At 42.7% G+C, this 17,633-nt stretch overlaps 6 protein-coding genes across 10 annotated transcripts in view; 2 read left to right on the top strand and 4 right to left on the bottom strand.

Annotated features, from left to right (window-relative positions):
• Nucleotides 1-1,230, bottom strand: part of a (arc) — a 36,498-nt gene extending 35,268 nt beyond the window's left edge. For 3 of the 5 annotated variants that reach the window (XM_017238660.3, XM_070278047.1, XM_043210299.2), the window contains exons 1-2: nt 1,059-1,225; nt 167-446 (exon numbers count right to left, since the gene is read on the bottom strand). The gene's annotated coding sequence lies outside the window, so the exon portion shown is untranslated. Of the gene's footprint in view, nt 1-166; nt 764-1,058 lie in introns of those variants that run through there. The other 2 variants (XM_017238662.2, XM_043210298.2) reach the window with 2 other exon arrangements.
• A 3,269-nt stretch (nt 1,231-4,499) lies between these two features.
• Dcr-2 (Endoribonuclease Dcr-2) lies at nt 4,500-11,199 on the top strand. Its single transcript, XM_017238613.3, has 8 exons — nt 4,500-4,984; nt 5,046-5,176; nt 5,245-5,422; nt 5,879-6,189; nt 6,253-6,955; nt 7,018-7,575; nt 7,636-7,810; nt 7,873-11,199. Exons 1-8 carry the CDS (start codon nt 4,949-4,951, stop codon nt 10,953-10,955), a joined length of 5,175 nt encoding a protein of 1,724 aa, XP_017094102.2. The 5' UTR covers nt 4,500-4,948; the 3' UTR covers nt 10,956-11,199.
• Nucleotides 11,192-12,744, bottom strand: Rab4 (RAS oncogene family member Rab4). The gene is made up of 4 exons (XM_017238618.3): nt 12,487-12,744; nt 12,335-12,415; nt 11,936-12,268; nt 11,192-11,878 (listed from the first exon to the last, which is right to left on the bottom strand). Exons 1-4 carry the CDS (start codon nt 12,500-12,502, stop codon nt 11,667-11,669), a joined length of 642 nt encoding a protein of 213 aa, XP_017094107.2. The 5' UTR covers nt 12,503-12,744; the 3' UTR covers nt 11,192-11,666.
• A 108-nt stretch (nt 12,745-12,852) lies between these two features.
• Nucleotides 12,853-13,324, bottom strand: LOC108123459 (uncharacterized). The gene is made up of 2 exons (XM_017238619.3): nt 13,123-13,324; nt 12,853-13,062 (listed from the first exon to the last, which is right to left on the bottom strand). Exons 1-2 carry the CDS (start codon nt 13,231-13,233, stop codon nt 12,964-12,966), a joined length of 210 nt encoding a protein of 69 aa, XP_017094108.1. The 5' UTR covers nt 13,234-13,324; the 3' UTR covers nt 12,853-12,963.
• An 11-nt stretch (nt 13,325-13,335) lies between these two features.
• Nucleotides 13,336-13,824, top strand: UQCR-6.4 (Ubiquinol-cytochrome c reductase 6.4 kDa subunit). The gene is made up of 2 exons (XM_017238623.3): nt 13,336-13,495; nt 13,628-13,824. Exons 1-2 carry the CDS (start codon nt 13,443-13,445, stop codon nt 13,746-13,748), a joined length of 174 nt encoding a protein of 57 aa, XP_017094112.1. The 5' UTR covers nt 13,336-13,442; the 3' UTR covers nt 13,749-13,824.
• Nucleotides 13,825-13,832: 8 nt separating this feature from the next.
• On the bottom strand, nt 13,833-17,410 carry POSH (Plenty of SH3s). Its single transcript, XM_017238614.3, has 6 exons — nt 16,955-17,410; nt 16,771-16,879; nt 14,961-16,608; nt 14,706-14,903; nt 14,360-14,644; nt 13,833-14,298 (listed from the first exon to the last, which is right to left on the bottom strand). Exons 1-6 carry the CDS (start codon nt 17,066-17,068, stop codon nt 14,124-14,126), a joined length of 2,529 nt encoding a protein of 842 aa, XP_017094103.2. The 5' UTR covers nt 17,069-17,410; the 3' UTR covers nt 13,833-14,123.
• Nucleotides 17,411-17,633: the final 223 nt, after the last annotated feature.

Raw genomic sequence — 17,633 nt, 5'->3', positions numbered from 1 at the left:
ATATTCTAAAAATAAGATATTTTCTGGGCTTCAGGAAATTCAGAACAAAGGCTGATTCATCAAAGGGCAGTTTCCGATTTAGATTCTTGGCATGAATCATGTTCAAAAAATTGCATTTTAGCCTAAAAGCTAATCAAAGAATTTAGCAATAATTAGCAAGACTTACCGTGAATGTTCTCCGTTCACCGCTTTTTTTTTTTTCAAAAAAATTTAGCCGTCAGCCATAAAATATTTTGGCCAAAGAAGCAGCAGAAGAAGAATCCACATTAATGTTTTTGTTACCAGTTTCTTGAAAATCCGTTACAAACATCAAGTTGTTGTGAAAATTCGTAAGTCTTTTTCACAGTTGCTAGACTTTTTTTGCACTTTATTATTACTATTATTTTTTTCTATTTGTATTTTATTTATTTATTTTTTTCGTTTTTGTCGTTGGGGTTTCTTGATTACTGAAAAATCGAAATAAATCAAGAATAAAGATAATTTTTGTTTAAAATGCGAGCCTATCATGCAAGTAGTGTTGCAACCTAAGCCGAAAGGCCTCAAAACTCTAATTGAAAAAAAATGTTTTGGGCAACCTCTGGTTCGGATTTCGTTAAGCCCCGGCAATGGGGGTCAAGTCCATTAAGCCAAAACCCGATCCCAAGCCAGAGACCTTGACATTAGGGCGGTTGCTCACTGAACTTGGTAAGTGTCTCGAATTCCCTTTGCACAAATCAATCAACGTTTTTAATAAAAAAAACACTTGAATATTTTTTTACAAAAATTGGAGCTTTCAAAATCAGAGTCTTTGGATAAAAAGACTTTTATTTTGTACCGTTTGAATCTACAGTTAGAGTTAAATGATTGTTATTGCAATTGTTATTATTTTTTCTTCACACTTCAGTTTGATTTCATTGCATGTCTGGGAACTTATTTATAAAATTTATATTTATAATTTCCACACGCTGATAAGGAGAAAATTATATATTTTTTTTTTTATATTTGCACGCTCATTGTTCGCTCATTTCTTATCATATTACATATTTTTGTTTGAAACACTTTTTTTTAAAACCACTCACAATTCAATAATCAGAAACTCGATTCGAAACTTAATGATATAATCCCGGAAACTCAATAACCGATTTGGATATATGTCTCCAATTATTTTATGTGTTTTTAATATTTATTTAATATTAACCGCCGCGCACGAAAAAACAGAAATATTCCGTAAACAATTCTATCTTCGCCGAGCTCTCTGAAAAAAATGTTGGGATTGAGCGGAACGCGGGTCTATTTATAAGCCCGGGCCCCCCCAAAGCCCCAAGAGCCCCGAGAGAGCGGAGCTCAGGTGAGAGAATCAGAGAAGTGCTCTCTTTAACGCTCAACAGCTGTTTATGAACTATGCTAGTTGGGGACTCGGATTCCCTATACTTTCTTTTATAGATTTTAAATTGTATGTACATATATGTATATGTATATACATTATATTTTACTTTAAACTCTTTTAGTATGTGGAGCTTAGTAAATTTATTAGTGAATTTAGAAAGACTTATAGTTTTAAATTTTTCGGAATAAATACAATAATATATTTTATAGTCTTCAAAATGGTCTTATTTCTAAAGCTATATAAAATAAGAAACAAAACTAATTGGAATTGAAAGGAATATGGTTACCATCTAGGCTATCATGTCTTAGTAAAGGGTATACTTTGTTTGAACCACTCGACACTCTTTTTATCCAAAGTCTCTTTTACTCAAATATTTCCTTTCAACGAGCAACAAGTGAGAGAATGGTTTCTCTTTTGGGATAAACTCATGTTTTATTATTAAATAAAATATTATTAAAATTATGATTAAATTAAGTAATTTAAAGCAGTATACCCTTACTTCTCTTTTCTTAAACACAATTTTACACAAGTAAGTAGCTCTAATTAAGTTAATTATGAATGATCTCAATAAAAAGACCTGATGAAATGTTGGAAAAGTGATTTAATCAAGCCTCCCAACAGGCCTCATGTGAGGAATGCTTAATGTCAAAGTTATAAGGACACGTGAAGGACAACTACTGCCCACTCGAGCTACGCCCACCTGTTGGGTGGCAAACTGGGTGTTACATGCAGTCCTTTCAGTATTCAAATTTCGCAAAAAGGGCAAAGTGCACCTGGAAATGTGTTGCGCTCTTATCTCCCAATGACACCTTACATTCAGATGCAGGTCACTGAGAAAAATGATTATTTCATTTTTAATAAATATTATTTTCCAAGTGTGTTAAAGCTTTGTATTCTTTTGGCCAACACTTTCGATAGTTAACGCTTCAAGCCTCCCACTCATCGGCCAATTAAAGAACCGCTTTTATGGCAAATTAATCGCCGCATCTGAGAGCTATTTAAGCCTTATTAAAACCGAATCGCTGTTCGATTCTGTTGCTTCTGAATTGGCCAAATCCGCTTTATGGTTGCCTGCCTAATGGCCGAGAACTGTGGCCAAGATGTGGGATCGATTGATACTATTGATTACCAAAATGGCTAACAAAAACAAAAACTTTCGCATCGCGGATTTCCGCTCCCAAGCTACTAGAATTTCCATAGGCCCATGGTTGGATCCCTATTTTGGGCCCTGAGTGGCGTCTCAGATCAGAAGAAGGTCATTCGATACTGGCAGGATGGGTAGGAGGAGGGTTCTGTGCCGGGGGGATGGCCGATTAGCATGTTAAGTCAACGGTTTGAAGCGGCTGCTTAAGGTCTATAATTAAGCGACATAAACTTGGGTATTAGGCGCTAAATACACCAAGAAAAAAAAGTAAAGCTCTCGAGTGGGAGAAAAACAAAGTTTGGAGCGGGAGTCGCGGAGGAGGAGGAGGTGCGCCTCTTCTTGATTTGCATAACTGTTCGTCTGGGCCCAGAAGTCGGAGGCTATTTAGACTTTGGGTATCTGGTTATGGGTAATGGCATAAGTATTGGTATTGGTATGGGTACGGGTTGCATTCGAAACAGACGGCACGGGCGGGGACGGGCCTGGCTGGGCTGCAACGGGCGGCAAATGAAAACGGAGGCAAACACACGCACACACCTGAATTTACCTGGGCACAGCACCCAGCACCTGTCCACATAAGCGACGTCAACGTTGGGCTTTCATTTGCGGCTAAGAAAGAGTAAACAGCCGTGTTGCTTCTTTTTAAACCAATTTACTTAAAAAAAAACTACAAATTTAAGTATCTAAATAAAGTAGAAAGTTTAAAAAAATGTGATTTCAATTAAAAATTAAATAAATTAAAAAACTGCTTCAGAATTAGAGAAATTTACTCTCAATTTAATGAAAATAAAATTTTATCATCAACTTTAGTGTATTAGAAATTCGATTTTCTGTTTTGGAGTTTTACTTTCATCGTTCGTTCTTTACTATTTTTTTAACACAAAAGAATTTCCATCAATAATGTCAATAGTGCGGCAGCAACAACACCATGACACTCCTGGGCACCTTTGGGCACTAGTTCTTCTTCTTGCGGCAGCATTGGCCAAGACGAATTATGGCCATTAAAGCTGCTTGGGGTTTTAAGTTATTAGGCAACTTGAATTTCAAACTGCACTCGACAAACGCACACAAACCAACAGCGGCCCACTCCCTTAAATAGTATTAAGAAGGCTTAATCGTAAAAAAAAAACAATTTAAGCTTTATAATTCTAAAACAAACCAAGTTAATTATTGCTCCAAAAAATTAATTTAAATAAGTTTGCATATAAAACGGAAAATGGTGGTTAAAATTAGGTTTTAAGGTCACTGGGCATCGCCACCCACTGGTCCACCTGTTGAGTCCTGAGGGGAGAAACTCGATGAACGATAGGTAACCCTCCTAAATCGTGGTACGAATGTTTCCATCTGTATCCATGTGTTGATGGGCATTGTTTATACGTCATTAACTTCAGTGACTTTGATCTAATTTTAATCAGTCCCTGGGTCTGGGTCTTTATTGATTGTGTTGCAGCTTTGTCTTTGAATAAGTGGTGCCTCGACATCGATAAGCAATGGAACAGGAATAAAAAAAATGATTTTGTTTTAATTTAAAGCATAATTTTGATGTAGCTTTTTGTGTTTTAAACCAATATTTTTAGTAAAAGCTGGAAGAGTAATAAAATCATAAAGATTTAAAAAGTTAGAAGTTGTCATAATTTTAACAATTAAATATATACATACTTTTTAATTTAAATAAAAAACATCTTAATTACCAATTACAATTTATTTAAATTAAGTTACTTTATCCAATATCAGAACCAAAAATAATACTGGTTTGGCGCCCTCTGCCGGAATCTGTACGTAGCTCTACAAAAAAATACCAACAAATTAATAAAAAATCTAAACAGATTAGGGGTTATGTTTAATAGGTTTTATGAGTTTAATGACTGATAAGAACTGATCTCCGAGCTTATGTTCTGCGAGGAACTAGTCTGTTTCATTCATCCTTAAATTCATTTCGAATAATTGTTTTATTTAAGGCCATGTTTGGCAAACAAGCTTTGGTCACACTGTAGCCGGTCGTTTTTCTCTTTTGTTAAGTTTTGTTAAATAGATGTAAATTCACTATAATCGGTTAAAAACGAAGTGCCTAGCCGTCTACAAGTTTTAAATTGGTCAAACCAGTATAAAGACTATTGACACTGGATTCAGAGCCGAGCTCTTGCAATCCGAGCTATCCAATTTGATAAAATACAGGTGTTTGCTTATCGAACGAATACGCGCATAATCTTCTAGTGGGTGAATTTTCCAATTTGCGGTACTTCCCCGATTTTCTACTTTGAGCTGGCCAATAGTTATCGCAATCGTTTTGCCACGTCACATGAAAAGTCATTATGCGATATAGTCTCTGTTAGTTCGTCTCAGTCTGTGGCAGAACATCGTCAAAGTCAGTACAGCGAACAGCAAAAGCTAATTTTTTTTTGTTTTAATTTTAAAGTGAAAAAGTTTTAAAGGACATAATGAGTGCTCAGGACGTTCCGGTTGATGAATTAAAGGTGGGTGTAGTACATTTTTACCAAGATATACCGGCAATCAAATGAATTCATAATCCTGCAGCCTCGCAGCTACCAACTGCGTCTGGTGGATCACATTACCAAGCAAAATGGCATCATTTACTTGCCCACCGGCTCCGGGAAAACGTACGTGGCCATCCTGGCCCTGAAACGGTTCTCCCAACACATGGACAAGTGAGTATACAATTGTGAATCATCCGATCCATTTATGGCGAATATGGCATCAAATACGCATTCCGCAGGACAATCGAGGAAGGTGGCAAACGGGCCCTATTTATGTGCAACACCGTGGAGCTGGCCCGCCAGCAGGCGGAGGCAGTAAAACGCCACACTAATCTCAAGGTGGGATTCTATGTGGGGGAGCAGGGCGTGGACGATTGGCCGAGGGGCAAATGGGAGACTGAAATCCGAGATAAGCAAGTAAGTTTTAAATTACACTGGAAATAATTCTTTCACATAGCAACCACTTTATTTTATTTATAATCGATTTTTGGATTAAGAAAACTAAAATTTTAAATTTAAAATTAAATTGAAAAATGTATAGATCTTTTAAATGAAGCTGCTTTGATGTCTAGAGGTCGGGCTACACATAAGTGATTACGTGGCTGCACCCTATAGGTCTTGTCTTTTGTTTATGTATTGACTGGCACTTGGAAATTATTTCACCACGAAGTGCTGATCCTAGCGTTCCATTTCAAATGATTTTGCAAAGTCACGTTCGATAAAGTGACGTAAATAGATGAAACAGTTGGGAATGTAGTTTAGCTTTTATATAATATATATCCATACATTTAAAAACTTCCTATAAATTAAAAAATAACTATTAAAACTTATTCTCAGATGCTTTTTAATTAAAAACAAACATTTTACTTTAAGGTTATGGTGGGAACTGCTCAGGTGATGCTAGACCTTTTCACCCAGCGGTACATGGAACTAAGCTCGGTGAGCATTGTGATAATTGACGAATGCCACCATGGCACGGGTCATCATCCGTTCCATGAGTTTATGCGCCTGTTCCTCGTCGTGGGTACACATATGTCACTTCCTCGTGTTGTGGGCCTAACTGGCGTGCTGATCAAGGGCAATGAGACGAAGAATGTGGCCAAGAGACTCAAGGACCTGGAGACCACCTATAGAGGCAATATAATTACGGTATCGGACACCCACGAGCAGGAGAACGTAATGCTGTAATGCCTAAAATGTACCGATTTAAAGGATTCTCCTTAGAAAATTATATTGTTTTTTTTTAGATATTCAACAAAGCCCCGGGAGTACATGGTTCAATATCCAGCACAAGATCAAACGTATTCGCTGGTCGCGCATCTCGACAAAATGATATTGGATTTCTATCTAGTCCTGGACCAAATGGATATTGGTGTGCAGCCCAAGCGAAGGTCAAAGGGATTGATGGCCCACAAGGATCCGCACAAAAAGAGTGCCATTAAAACGCTCTTCAACGACTTTAAATTCCAGATGGAGGAGTACGGAGTGTATGCCGCCTCCATTGCCATTGTTTCGCTCTCCGTAGATTTTGAGGTGAAGAAACGCCAAGCGGAGACCATTTCCCTGAAATCGATGTACAGGTCGGCCATTACCCTGTGCGACCAGATACGGCATGTCCTGGTGAAGAAACTGCGCGACCTGGTGGACGACGAGGACGATAAAGATGAAGCTGTCAACACCGAGGAGGTTATTATGAACTTCTCAACCCCGAAGGTCCAGCGATTCCTGCATTATCTTAAAGGGACATTCGCTGGAAAGAAGCCAAAAGATATCTGTTGTCTGGTATTTGTGGAACGACGCTACACCGCCAAGTGCATTTTTGGTCTGCTGATGCATTTCATCGAAGCCACTCCCGAGTTGCGGAACGTGCTGGTCCCTCAGTTTATGGTGGGACGAAATTCAATTTCCCATGATTTTGAAAACATATTGGAATCCAAATTCCAAAAATCTGTAGGTGTTTGATAGACTATATATCATTTATTATTTGATTTATTATTTGAACCTTTCTTCAGGCTATTCAACAGTTTCGAGATGGCGAGGCGAATTTGATGGTTTGCTCGAGTGTCCTGGAAGAGGGAATCGATGTACAAGCATGTAATTACGTCCTTATCCTGGACAGCCTGAAAACTTTCAACATGTATGTTCAAACGAAGGGACGTGCCCGGTCAAAGGACGCAGTTTTTATTATTTTTTCATCGGTTTCCAATGCGGAAGAGGTTTCCAAGCAGATTGCTCAGTATCGCCAGGCTCACTCCGATATTGCCGACTATTTAAAGAGTCGTGTCTTGGACCGAGCTCTACCGCTGGCTAACGAGATAAACGAACACTTCCAGGACATCATTCCTCCCTTTATTAATGAGCATGGTGCCGTGTTGTTAGCCAGTAATGCCTTAATCCTGCTCCATCGGTACTGTCAGAGCTTGCCTTCAGACGCGTTTGGATTCGTAGTGCCATGGATTGATCTTCTTGATCAGAACGAACGGCTACAACGGTTCGGCAAAAGTGCCGAGTTTAAACAAGTCGTCTCTATTGTTTTGCCACTCACATCCACTCTAAAGGATACGATTTATGTAAGTCATTTTATTGAAACATAAAACATGAGAGAAATCTTAAATTTTGCCTTCTTAAAGAGCGATCCCATGGTCTGTACCAAGTCTGCCAAAGTATCTGCCGCCTTTAAGGCCTGTAAACAGCTCTATTTACTGGGTGAGCTCAGCGAAAAGTTCCTGCCCATTACGGCAACGGAACGGGTGGCGGCCATTGCTGACGTCCACTTCGAAACGTGGAAGAAATACGGAGATGACGGTGAGCCTTTTTTTTAACATTAAATGTATAATCTTCTTATATAAGGATATTTCCTTGTACAGTGACAAAGAGCCGCCAAGAGAAAGAGATTAAGCTGCGTACCTATAAGACTGGCTGTCCGGAGGAATTTCTCGATGCGATGCCGCGGGTTGGCGAGGTCTGCTACGCCTACGAGATCATCCTGGAGCCACATTTTGAGCGTAATGACTACTCGGAGCACTTTTACGACAACCTGCAGACTCCTCGCAACTATGCCCTGCTGCTGCGCAAAAAACTCCCCAGGTTGGCGGAGATGCCTTTATTCTGCAATCAGGGAAAGCTACATGTCCGCGTCGCGGCGGAACCACGTGAAGTAGTACTCGATAGTGACATCAAGCTGAAGCAGTTGCAGCAGTTTCACGTTGCAATTTTCCGAAATATTCTACGCATTTGGCAGCCGTTCTTCGTGTTCGATCGACTCAGCAGGGAGAACTCGTATCTGGTGGTTCCTTTGGCCGTAGGAGAGGCTCAGGCTGGAGTCATCGACTGGCCACTGGTAACAAAGTTCCAAACTTGGCAACCGGTCCAAAAGCCCAGTGTGCAGCAGCGAAAGGAGGCACCACCACCACGTCCCGAAGATTTCGAAGGGACAATTGTGACCCAGTGGTACTCCAACTATGAGGAGAAGCGAATGCTGGTCACCAAGGTGCACCGGAATCTCACGCCGTTCAGCTTTATGGAAAAAAATCACCAAGATAAGACCTACTATGATTTTACCATGTCCAAGTATAGCAACCACATTGGTGATGTAGTGCATCGGGATCAGTTCCTGATTGAAGTACGAGACCTGACAGAGCAGCTAAACTTCTATGTCCAGCAGCGAGGAAAATCTTCGGCCCAGAGCAAGGCCAGGGCGAAGGTGGTGCTCATACCGGAGCTTACCTATAATTTTTCATTCCCCGGTGATTTCTGGCTAAAGGTACTGTTTCTACCGAGCATTCTGCGACGGCTGAACTTTCTGCTTCATGCGGAGGCGCTGCGAAAGCGATTCAACACATACCTGGGTCTTCAACATTTGCCAATTAACGGAGTTGATTACAAGCCCCTGCCCGTGGAAATTGATTGGTCACTAAAGAGGAACGTTGATCCATTCGGTAATGCCGTGGCCGACGAAGAATTCGAGGAGCCGCGCTCCGTGCTCGAACCCATGCCCACAAAGGTGATTGAGACGGCTATGGAAAAGTTGGAGATTAGCGACATGGAAAACAAATGGCAGGACTACATGGAACCGGTGGACATTTCGCGTAAGCTACTTTCCGCCTATCCCGTAGAGTTATCCTACTACTACCAGTTTTGCTCGGGCTTTGTAAAACGGCTTGATCAAATGGAATACGCTGATAAGGAGTTCTGGACCGAGAACCAATTTAAAATTCCATCAGGAAGCATTTACGATGTCAGAAACACAGACATGATGAGGGAGAATCTTCCAGCATTGATGCCAGCGAGTGGGTCGAAAGCACAAGCGCCTCAGGAAGAGAGCTACCTCTCGGTCCTGCAGAGGACCGTGTCCAACGAACATATCACGGCCGCCGAGCAAAGCGAGTTCCTGGCAGCCATCACCACCAGTGGCAGTGTCGATGTGTTTGATATGGAACGACTGGAGTTGTTGGGAGACTCGTTCTTGAAAATGAGCGGTTCGCTGTACCTGGCCCACAAGTACCCATCATGGAATGAGGGTACTCTCACCCAGGTCAAGTCCAAGCTGGTATCCAACAGGAACCTCCTGTATTGTCTAAGCGAAACCGACATCCCCACAAAGATTAGCAGTTCCTTGTTTACCCCGAAATACACTTGGGTGCCGCCGGGATTCAGTTTGCCACGCAATGTGTTGGCTTTGTGGAAGGAAAATCCGGATGTGGCGAAGCTGGTGGGTCCCCACAACTTAAGGGACCTGGCGCTCAGCGAGGAGGAGTCACTTATCACTGGAACTTGCAGCGAGGCCACATTAAACACGTTCTTGGATGGGTGTCGGAGGAATAGGAGCAGCCATCATGCCGACACAGATTTCTCTGCCGAGCTTAACTTTTGCATCGGCCAGGCTAATATTTCGGACAAGGTTATAGCCGATACATTGGAGGCTCTGTTGGGTGTGGTTGTGAAGAACTATGGTCTGACGCACGGCTTCAAAATGTTGGAGTACTTTGGAATCTGCAAGTCGGACATCAACAAGCCGCTAGCCCAGTTGCTAGACCTAGAATTGGGCGGCGCCAACATGCGAACGAATGGGAGCACCAGCGACATCGATAGCTTCCTAATAAACCATGCGAACTTGGAGGAGAACCTGGGCTACACCTTCAAAGATCGGGGCTACCTTCTGCAGGCTCTCACCCATCCGTCGTATCCCACCAATCGGATTACGGGCTGCTACCAGCAGCTGGAATTCATCGGTGATGCCATATTGGATTTCCTTATATCCGCTTATATTTTCGAGCACAACACAAAGATGACTCCCGGAGAGCTGACGGATTTGCGATCCGCTCTGGTCAACAACACTACCCTGGCCTGCATTTGTGTGCGGCACAAGATCCACTTGTTCATCTTGGCCGAGAACGCTTTGCTGTCAGAATCCATTGCTAGCTTTGTACAGTTCCAAGAAACCCAACACCATAGGGTAACCAATCAGGTGAGAATTCTTCTCGAGGAGACCGAGCCAACGGCCTTGGACATAGATGATGGGGAGCCGGACGAAGCCACTGAAAGTGAGGAAAATATTGGTGTTCCAACAAAAGGGGACTACAACATGTCCCAGAACGTGGATGTACCCAAAGCCCTGGGAGATGTCCTAGAAGCCCTCATTGCCGCAGTGTATCTGGACTGCAGGAATCTACACCGCACCTGGCAGTTTATTTACAACCTTTTCAAGCCCGAGCTCAAGGAGTTCGCCCGCAACGTCCCCATCAACCCGATTCGGCAGCTCAACGAGCACAAGCGGGCGTCGCCCATTTTCAGTGCTCCAATTATTGACCAGGGTAAGGTAATGGTGCGTTGCCAGTTCACCTGCATGGAGAAGACCATAATGGTATACGGGTTCGGCAACAACAAAAACCAGGCCAAACTGGCGGCTGCCAAGCACGCCCTCCAGAAGTTGGCCAAATGTGATGCATAAAGTGAGACTTGGTGGATGTCAACAGCCCTTGCCACGGATTTATTCCAAATTGCATGGGCGAGTCCCATTCAATTTCGAAAAAATCCGTAAAAGAGCTATTGACAACAATTCGCAATATTTTTAATAAAAACTACATATTTTTATGACAGAATTTTGTATTATAACTTGCTATAATATTATAACTTGCTGTTATATGAAATACTCCGTATTAACGATTCTTTTAATAAAACAATTCATTTTTTTATGGTTATGCGTTTTTATTTACCGCGTGCATACTTGAGTTAGATTTACAATCGGCGACATCGCCACTTATTTACAATAAAAATGCTGGGTGCATTCTCTACTCCCTTCCATCCAAGTGCCCACGTTCTTTGGCTGTCCGAGCCATTTTCGTTGTTGCATGAAGCGAGCGGTGGCTCTTAGGCATTAGGATTTTTAGTGCTTCACGAATTAAAAACTATAGTAAGTAACAATTTGGTAATCAATGAAAATCAAGAGGGTTTTAGATTAATGTTAAAAAATCAAATCGTAGCACTGTAAGCTTACATTTGGAATGATTAATCTATCAGAGACAATACAAACTAAAACAAACTCAATTGGAGACACACACGAAACTATAAACTAAGGTGGAATGCGGTGGCGCATTATGGGTTGAGATAAAATAGAGATTAATTTGCTCGCTTATTGAAATAAACATGAACCGCAGGTGATCTACACACGACAGGTGCAATCCGGTTTGTTGATGCTACGCTGTCGGGTCTGTAAATTGCGCAAAGCGGCTCCTCCATACTGGATGCCGCTCCCAATTCGTTCCGGGTCCAGTTCGCCTGTCTCAATTTTGGCCAGGATTGTTTTGGAGCACTTAAGGAACGCCTCCTCCACGTTCTCGCCCGTCTTGGCGCTCGTCTCCAAGAAGATCAGCTCTACCATTGGAGTATAAAGGTAAAAATGGAGCACAATGATCGTTATAGTTACCATACCGTTCTCCTGGGCAAAAGTGCTTGCCTCTAGGAAAGTGACGTCCCTTGCCTCCTCCAAGTCTTTTTTGTTTCCCACCAGAAGTATGACGATATTCGGACTGGCCAAGGTCCTGGCATCGTTGAGCCAGTTTGTGAGAGCATTGAACGAGTCTCTCGATGTGGCATCATATACCAATAGAGCACCGGCAGCTCCTCGATAGTACGACCTTGTGACAGAGCGAAACCTCTCCTGTCCGGCGGTATCCCAAATCTGCAGCTTCACCGACTTACCGCCCACGTTAACAATCCGGGAGCCAAACTCCACTCCGATTGTGTGCGAGCTATCATCTTTAACTAGAGGAATTTTTATACAATATCAGACATTTTAATAGAAAAAGGACCTTTTTATAGAACACTTACACTTGCTCTCGATGAAGTGATGCAACAGACAGCTTTTTCCGCTGCCTGCACTCCCAATGATCAGAAATTTGAACAGGTAATCTACACACAAGAGCCCCGCAACACAATTAATTAGTGACTGTAATTAATTAGTTATTCGTGTTATGACAAACCGTATGTTTCCGACATTGTTTTTGTTTTCCCTTTTGCGTGGTAATTGTCTTCTTTGTTTATGTTATTACGAAGAGGATCCCCTACTCTTGGAGTTCTGTGACTACTAGTGCGAATGGGCACCTGTTAGTGCGTGACTGCTTTGCTGCACTGCACTGTTTTTTATTGCCACAAGATTCGCCAATAATATTAACAATTAAAAGTGGTACAAAATCGCTGTTTAGCTGTTCAGTAAGGCTGCAGCATGCAAACGGAAAAACACCACAAGGAAGTGGGTGTGACCGTGTGCCATGTAAAAAGCGTGAATCATATGGGATATTTCCCATTTGTTTTGTTTACATTTAGAAAAGACAAATTCCTAAAATATATAAATTAAATAGCGATTCCAAGAACCAGTTTATTATTTAACATCAGGATTGCAAGCTATTTACACTGTAATTTTCACATTAAAGCTTATCCAATCTAAAAAGTTGATTCGTCTATGTATCTTTTTGTTTTTCCGCCACATAATCCTGGTAACAGTTAATGGGATCCTTTGCCGTATAAACAGAGTAAGCCAGTTTGCTGGCCTTGAAGTTCTATCGGAAAAAAATTCAATGGGTTATTAATGATAATGGTGATAAGAGTGTGGGCCCTACCTTTATATCGCCCGAAATTAAGGACCACAGATATACGAAAACAGCCGGTATCACTGTACACAGGACAAACAGCTCGAAAGTGTTTAGATCACCGAAAATTGATACTTTCATTTTGATAATATATTAAATTTAATTGAATTGCAATGTTTATTCGGTTGATGACCAATTTTTTCGACCAATTTTGAGTGTTGCAAAAAACCAATATGCAGTGCTGTAAAACGTTGGTTCACTATTATAGTTTCTAGGTATTTTTTAGTCATACGATTTTGGCCACTGTCATCGAATCTTTTGGCGAGGAAAAATAATAATTACCAATAAAAATGGTTTTCCGCGTACCCTTTGGCAAGAAGCACGCTGAAATCGCATCTTCCTTGTAAGTTTTGAATTCTTTCATAGATCCAGCATGAAAGGATTCACGATTCAAGGCAAATTCAAAAACTGCAACCCATTGCATAATCACAAGGAATTCAGAATGTTAAAACATGTTATATTTTAATATTTACAGCGTGCGATCTGGCGCAGGATTCGGTGCAGCTGCTGGTCTGGGCCTGCTCTACTACACCGACTGGAAGTTGATCCTGCAGTATGTGCCCATCTATGGCTCCAAGTTCGACAAGAGCGAGTAAATCTGAATCCCCCTATCTTTAGTCGCTTGTAAATGGACTTACTGTTTTGCTTGGTGAATAAATTAAGTTAAAACTACGTGCGTGTTATTACTGAAAATCGTATATTACAAATAACTTCGTACAGATTACAATCTGTTAAATTGTTACAGAATTCTTTCGTTTTCGCTAGCTAGTTAATCGCTAAGGGGCTTAAGTCACTTTTTGCTTAAGACTTACATCAATGCTAGCCTATTTTGATTAAAGTTCGTATAAAAAATATAGCGAGCTCCGTATTCGAGAATGGAAGAGTTCAAACCGATTTCTTTTTTAAAAAAAGAATCAGGAATATGCAAGTTGGAAGCCCAAATCGACCGGCGATGCTTTGTTCTGGATGATTTAAGAATCCGGCTCGACAAAGGATGCTGGAAAAAGTCCCGTCTTATGGGTACGGGCATGAGTGCCCTTATACCAGCCATTTTTCTGCTTGCGCTGCACGTAGATAATGTCGCCCACATGTAGCTCCAGTTCGATGTCGCTGTTTGGAGGATACGGTACAATGCATCGAAATCGGCTACAAAAGTATATAAAAATTAATATTTAATTCTCAGCTGTTTGTTCGCAAAAACACACACCTTTCTCTTGTGCAATAGGCTGATTTAGTGGTGGCGCTGGCCTTGATTGCGGCCTCGGTAATCACATTGTTGCTGGGACAAAGCACATGACCAGCATCCAGGCTGTGGGACTTTCGATGACTGGGAGCAATGATCATGTTGGCGTGCAGCTGCGATTGCCCTCCCAACTGCTGCTGTCCTCCTGCATAAATGGCTGGAGCTACGGCTGAGGCTGGAGGCGGTGGCGAATTGGCCGCATTGCTGTACATGTTGCGAAATGTGGCTGCATCCAAGGACTGACGGGCACTATAAAATGATCCGCAAATTATATCAAGTTTACAAAATTTATCCTTTAGCTTAGACATACCAAATCAATTGAGGACGATCCTTGTTGCCCTTAACGCGCTGGGAACCGTAAGAAACCGTGTTACCGGCGGCAGTGGAAGCTTGTGGCTTGGTTACAAACTGTTGCTGTTGTACGGCGGATGTGGAAGCGGTCGTTGTTGAAATTGACGTTTCATTCAGCGGTTGGCTATGTTGCAACTGACTGGGGCACGAACCCGACCTATAAAGTACTCCTCATTAATAAACTATATGATTAATAAACCCATTTATGACTAACCGAACATGCACTGGGTGCAGTTTCTCAGACTTTTTAGGTTGATTTTCCACGGTGGAACTGCTGCCTTCCTTGGCGGTTGGTTGAAGCGATGCTCCGGGAGACTTTGATCTCGTCTTCATGTGAGTTAAACGACGCATGAGTCCTACTGCACCGGATGATGTGCTGGATGATGCGCCGGCTGGGGCTCCGTTCGTTTCCTGTTTGGGCTCCGACTTTCTGCTGAACAAGGCTTCCACAGGCTTTGTCCAAACGGAGCAAGTAGTGGTTGTGGCGTTTGCAGTCGATTGTTGCTGTCGCGGTGGCAAATCAGGGGGCTGCATGGGCAGCATATTATTGAGCCGCACGTCCTGAGCCCCTGGCTGCTGTTGAGCATGCACTAGTTGAGTGTCTGGATTCTGTGGAACATACTTCCACTGGTGCATTAACTGCTGTTGGTCACGAGTCCGCAGCGGTGTCAGGTAGTTGCCAGGAAACACGCCAGTGATATCCAGCCAATTCTTTCCCTTAAACCATCCATCCACGCAGCGTTCGGTCACAATGTACACACAGCCTTTCTTCAGTTCGAGTTCATCTGTTTGGCGAGGTTTGTATGGGAAAAGGGCCAAGTATCCCCAGGGCAGGGTGGGAGGCAGCTGTTGCTGAACGGTTGTTTTCAGTACACGGGAGGATTGCGAAGCGTTGGTTGGCTTTGGGACCACCTCCAGACGGCTGAGCTCATGGGGCAGGCTTAGAATTTCGGCGGAATGGCGATTCGTTTGCAACAGGCTCAAAGGAGCGCCTCCACCCAGCAAAGCGTTAAGGGAGTGGCGTTTTTCTTTGGCGCCTTTGTCCCGGAATCGAACTGAGGACGAACCAGAGGCTACAACATGCTGGGGCGTGTTCGGTAGCGACGACTGGTGGCTGGGGCTGCAGTTATTGGAGCTGGATGTAGAGCTGGAATTGCTGCTGGCTGGCGTGACGTTTGATGAGCCGGAACTGGATTCGGTAGGCACAGTGGGATCGATTACTGGAACAGGCGGCAACGCGCGCTGCGCCGACTGCTGTGGAGGATGGCACGGTGGATGGTTGATCACTCCGCTATCGAGTAGCTTCTTTGCGGCAGCGTTCAATTCGACAAAGGCTATCGGGAATATTCCAATGGTCTGGCCGATACGACCTTCTGCCCAATTGTGATCTACGCGGCGAAGTACATGGATGACCGTGCTCTTCTTGAACTCCAGGCAGCCCTCTTCGTCGTTGGGACCCATCTTGAAGTCGTACATAGCAATACACTGCGGCATAGGCAGTGGCACGGCCACCTTTACATAGTTGATGGGAAAGGTGCCCTCCTGGCCGTTTGCCTGTCCCACGAACCAGTTGTTGTCGATGCGGTGCTTCAGCAGTATCAGATCCCCCTTCTTGAACTTTAGATCGCTAGCCTCCGTGGAGGTAAAGTCAAACAGAGCGTAAGCGTGGGGGAGAAGAAAGCGGCGCGGCTTTTGCCTAACTTGCTGAAGCTGCGATTGCTGATGCGGCTGTTGGGAGGGTGGATTTTGGTGCTGTGATTGCTGATGTGGACTACTAGACGCTGTTGCTGGCTTCTGCGGTTCCGTTTCGGTCTCCTCGCCTCTGTTGTCTCCTTTCCCAGAAGCTGCATTTTGTTTCATGCCTATTAAAAAAATAATAAATATATTTGAGATCAGACTGTCAAGCAGTTGCGGTTCAATTGCGAAATCCACTCAGCCGCACTCAACTAGTCAAGCATTCCGCCTTTCAAACCCAAGCGTAGGAAGGTGCTTCTTATGAGTTCGGCGTGGGCGAATCCTCTTACCTTCTAAGATACGCATCAGCAATACATTCGGAGGCAACTCGTCGATTCTGGCTGAGACCAGGATCCGGCATTCCGGGCAGCGCAGCTTGTGCTGGCTGGCTACAATGTCCTATAGTGGATTTATTAGATTTAGATCATTTGTAGGCAAGGAGAGAAGTGGTGGTGTTCCCAGTAGTGTACTTACCTGTAGACATTTGCGACAGAAGGTGTGTTGACAGGGGAGAACCTTTGAGGTGGTGTCCAAACGCTCCAGGCAAACGGAGCACTCCAGCAAGTCGTTCAACGTGTGCTCATCCATCGCGCAAATATGCAAAAGCTTGCCTCAAGGATGGTCACTATTTGGGTTTGAATTTCGTGCAGGGCAACATTCCAAAACGCACACATACACACTATCGCAAGCACACACTCGCACACGCAACTTCAAGTCGCGCTTAGGAAATACTTTTTGAATTTTTTTTAAACTACTCACTACCGATTGTTTCCAACTCTACGGTTTACATTTTAATACTTGGCTAGACTAATTCAAGCTTGAAAAAGATTCTTTAATTCTATTAAATGCAGCCGAAGCTCGTGGTCGTGCAAGCGGATATGTATGCACACGGATATAAAATAAAACCAGCTTGCTGGAACTACAGTGGAGGCCACATGATTAGAATAAACTTAAAAATTGTTCAGTGCATTTTCATAATGATAAGTGCTGAAAAATATAAAATAAAATTACATCTCACGTATATATTAAGAGCCAAACAGCAAGAAATATAAAATTTTCTTATTAAATATAATATATTCCTCATAAACAAACTTTAACTCTGGCTTTAAACTTGTTTTCTTTGCTGTTTGATAGTGTGACCAGAAATTTGCTA

Source organism: Drosophila bipectinata, chromosome 2R (genome assembly GCF_030179905.1).
Source record: "Drosophila bipectinata strain 14024-0381.07 chromosome 2R, DbipHiC1v2, whole genome shotgun sequence".
Classification (NCBI taxonomy): Eukaryota; Metazoa; Arthropoda; class Insecta; order Diptera; family Drosophilidae; genus Drosophila; species Drosophila bipectinata.
The sequence above is the reverse complement of the archived record's forward strand: the minus strand, read 5'-3'. Positions and strand labels throughout refer to the sequence as shown.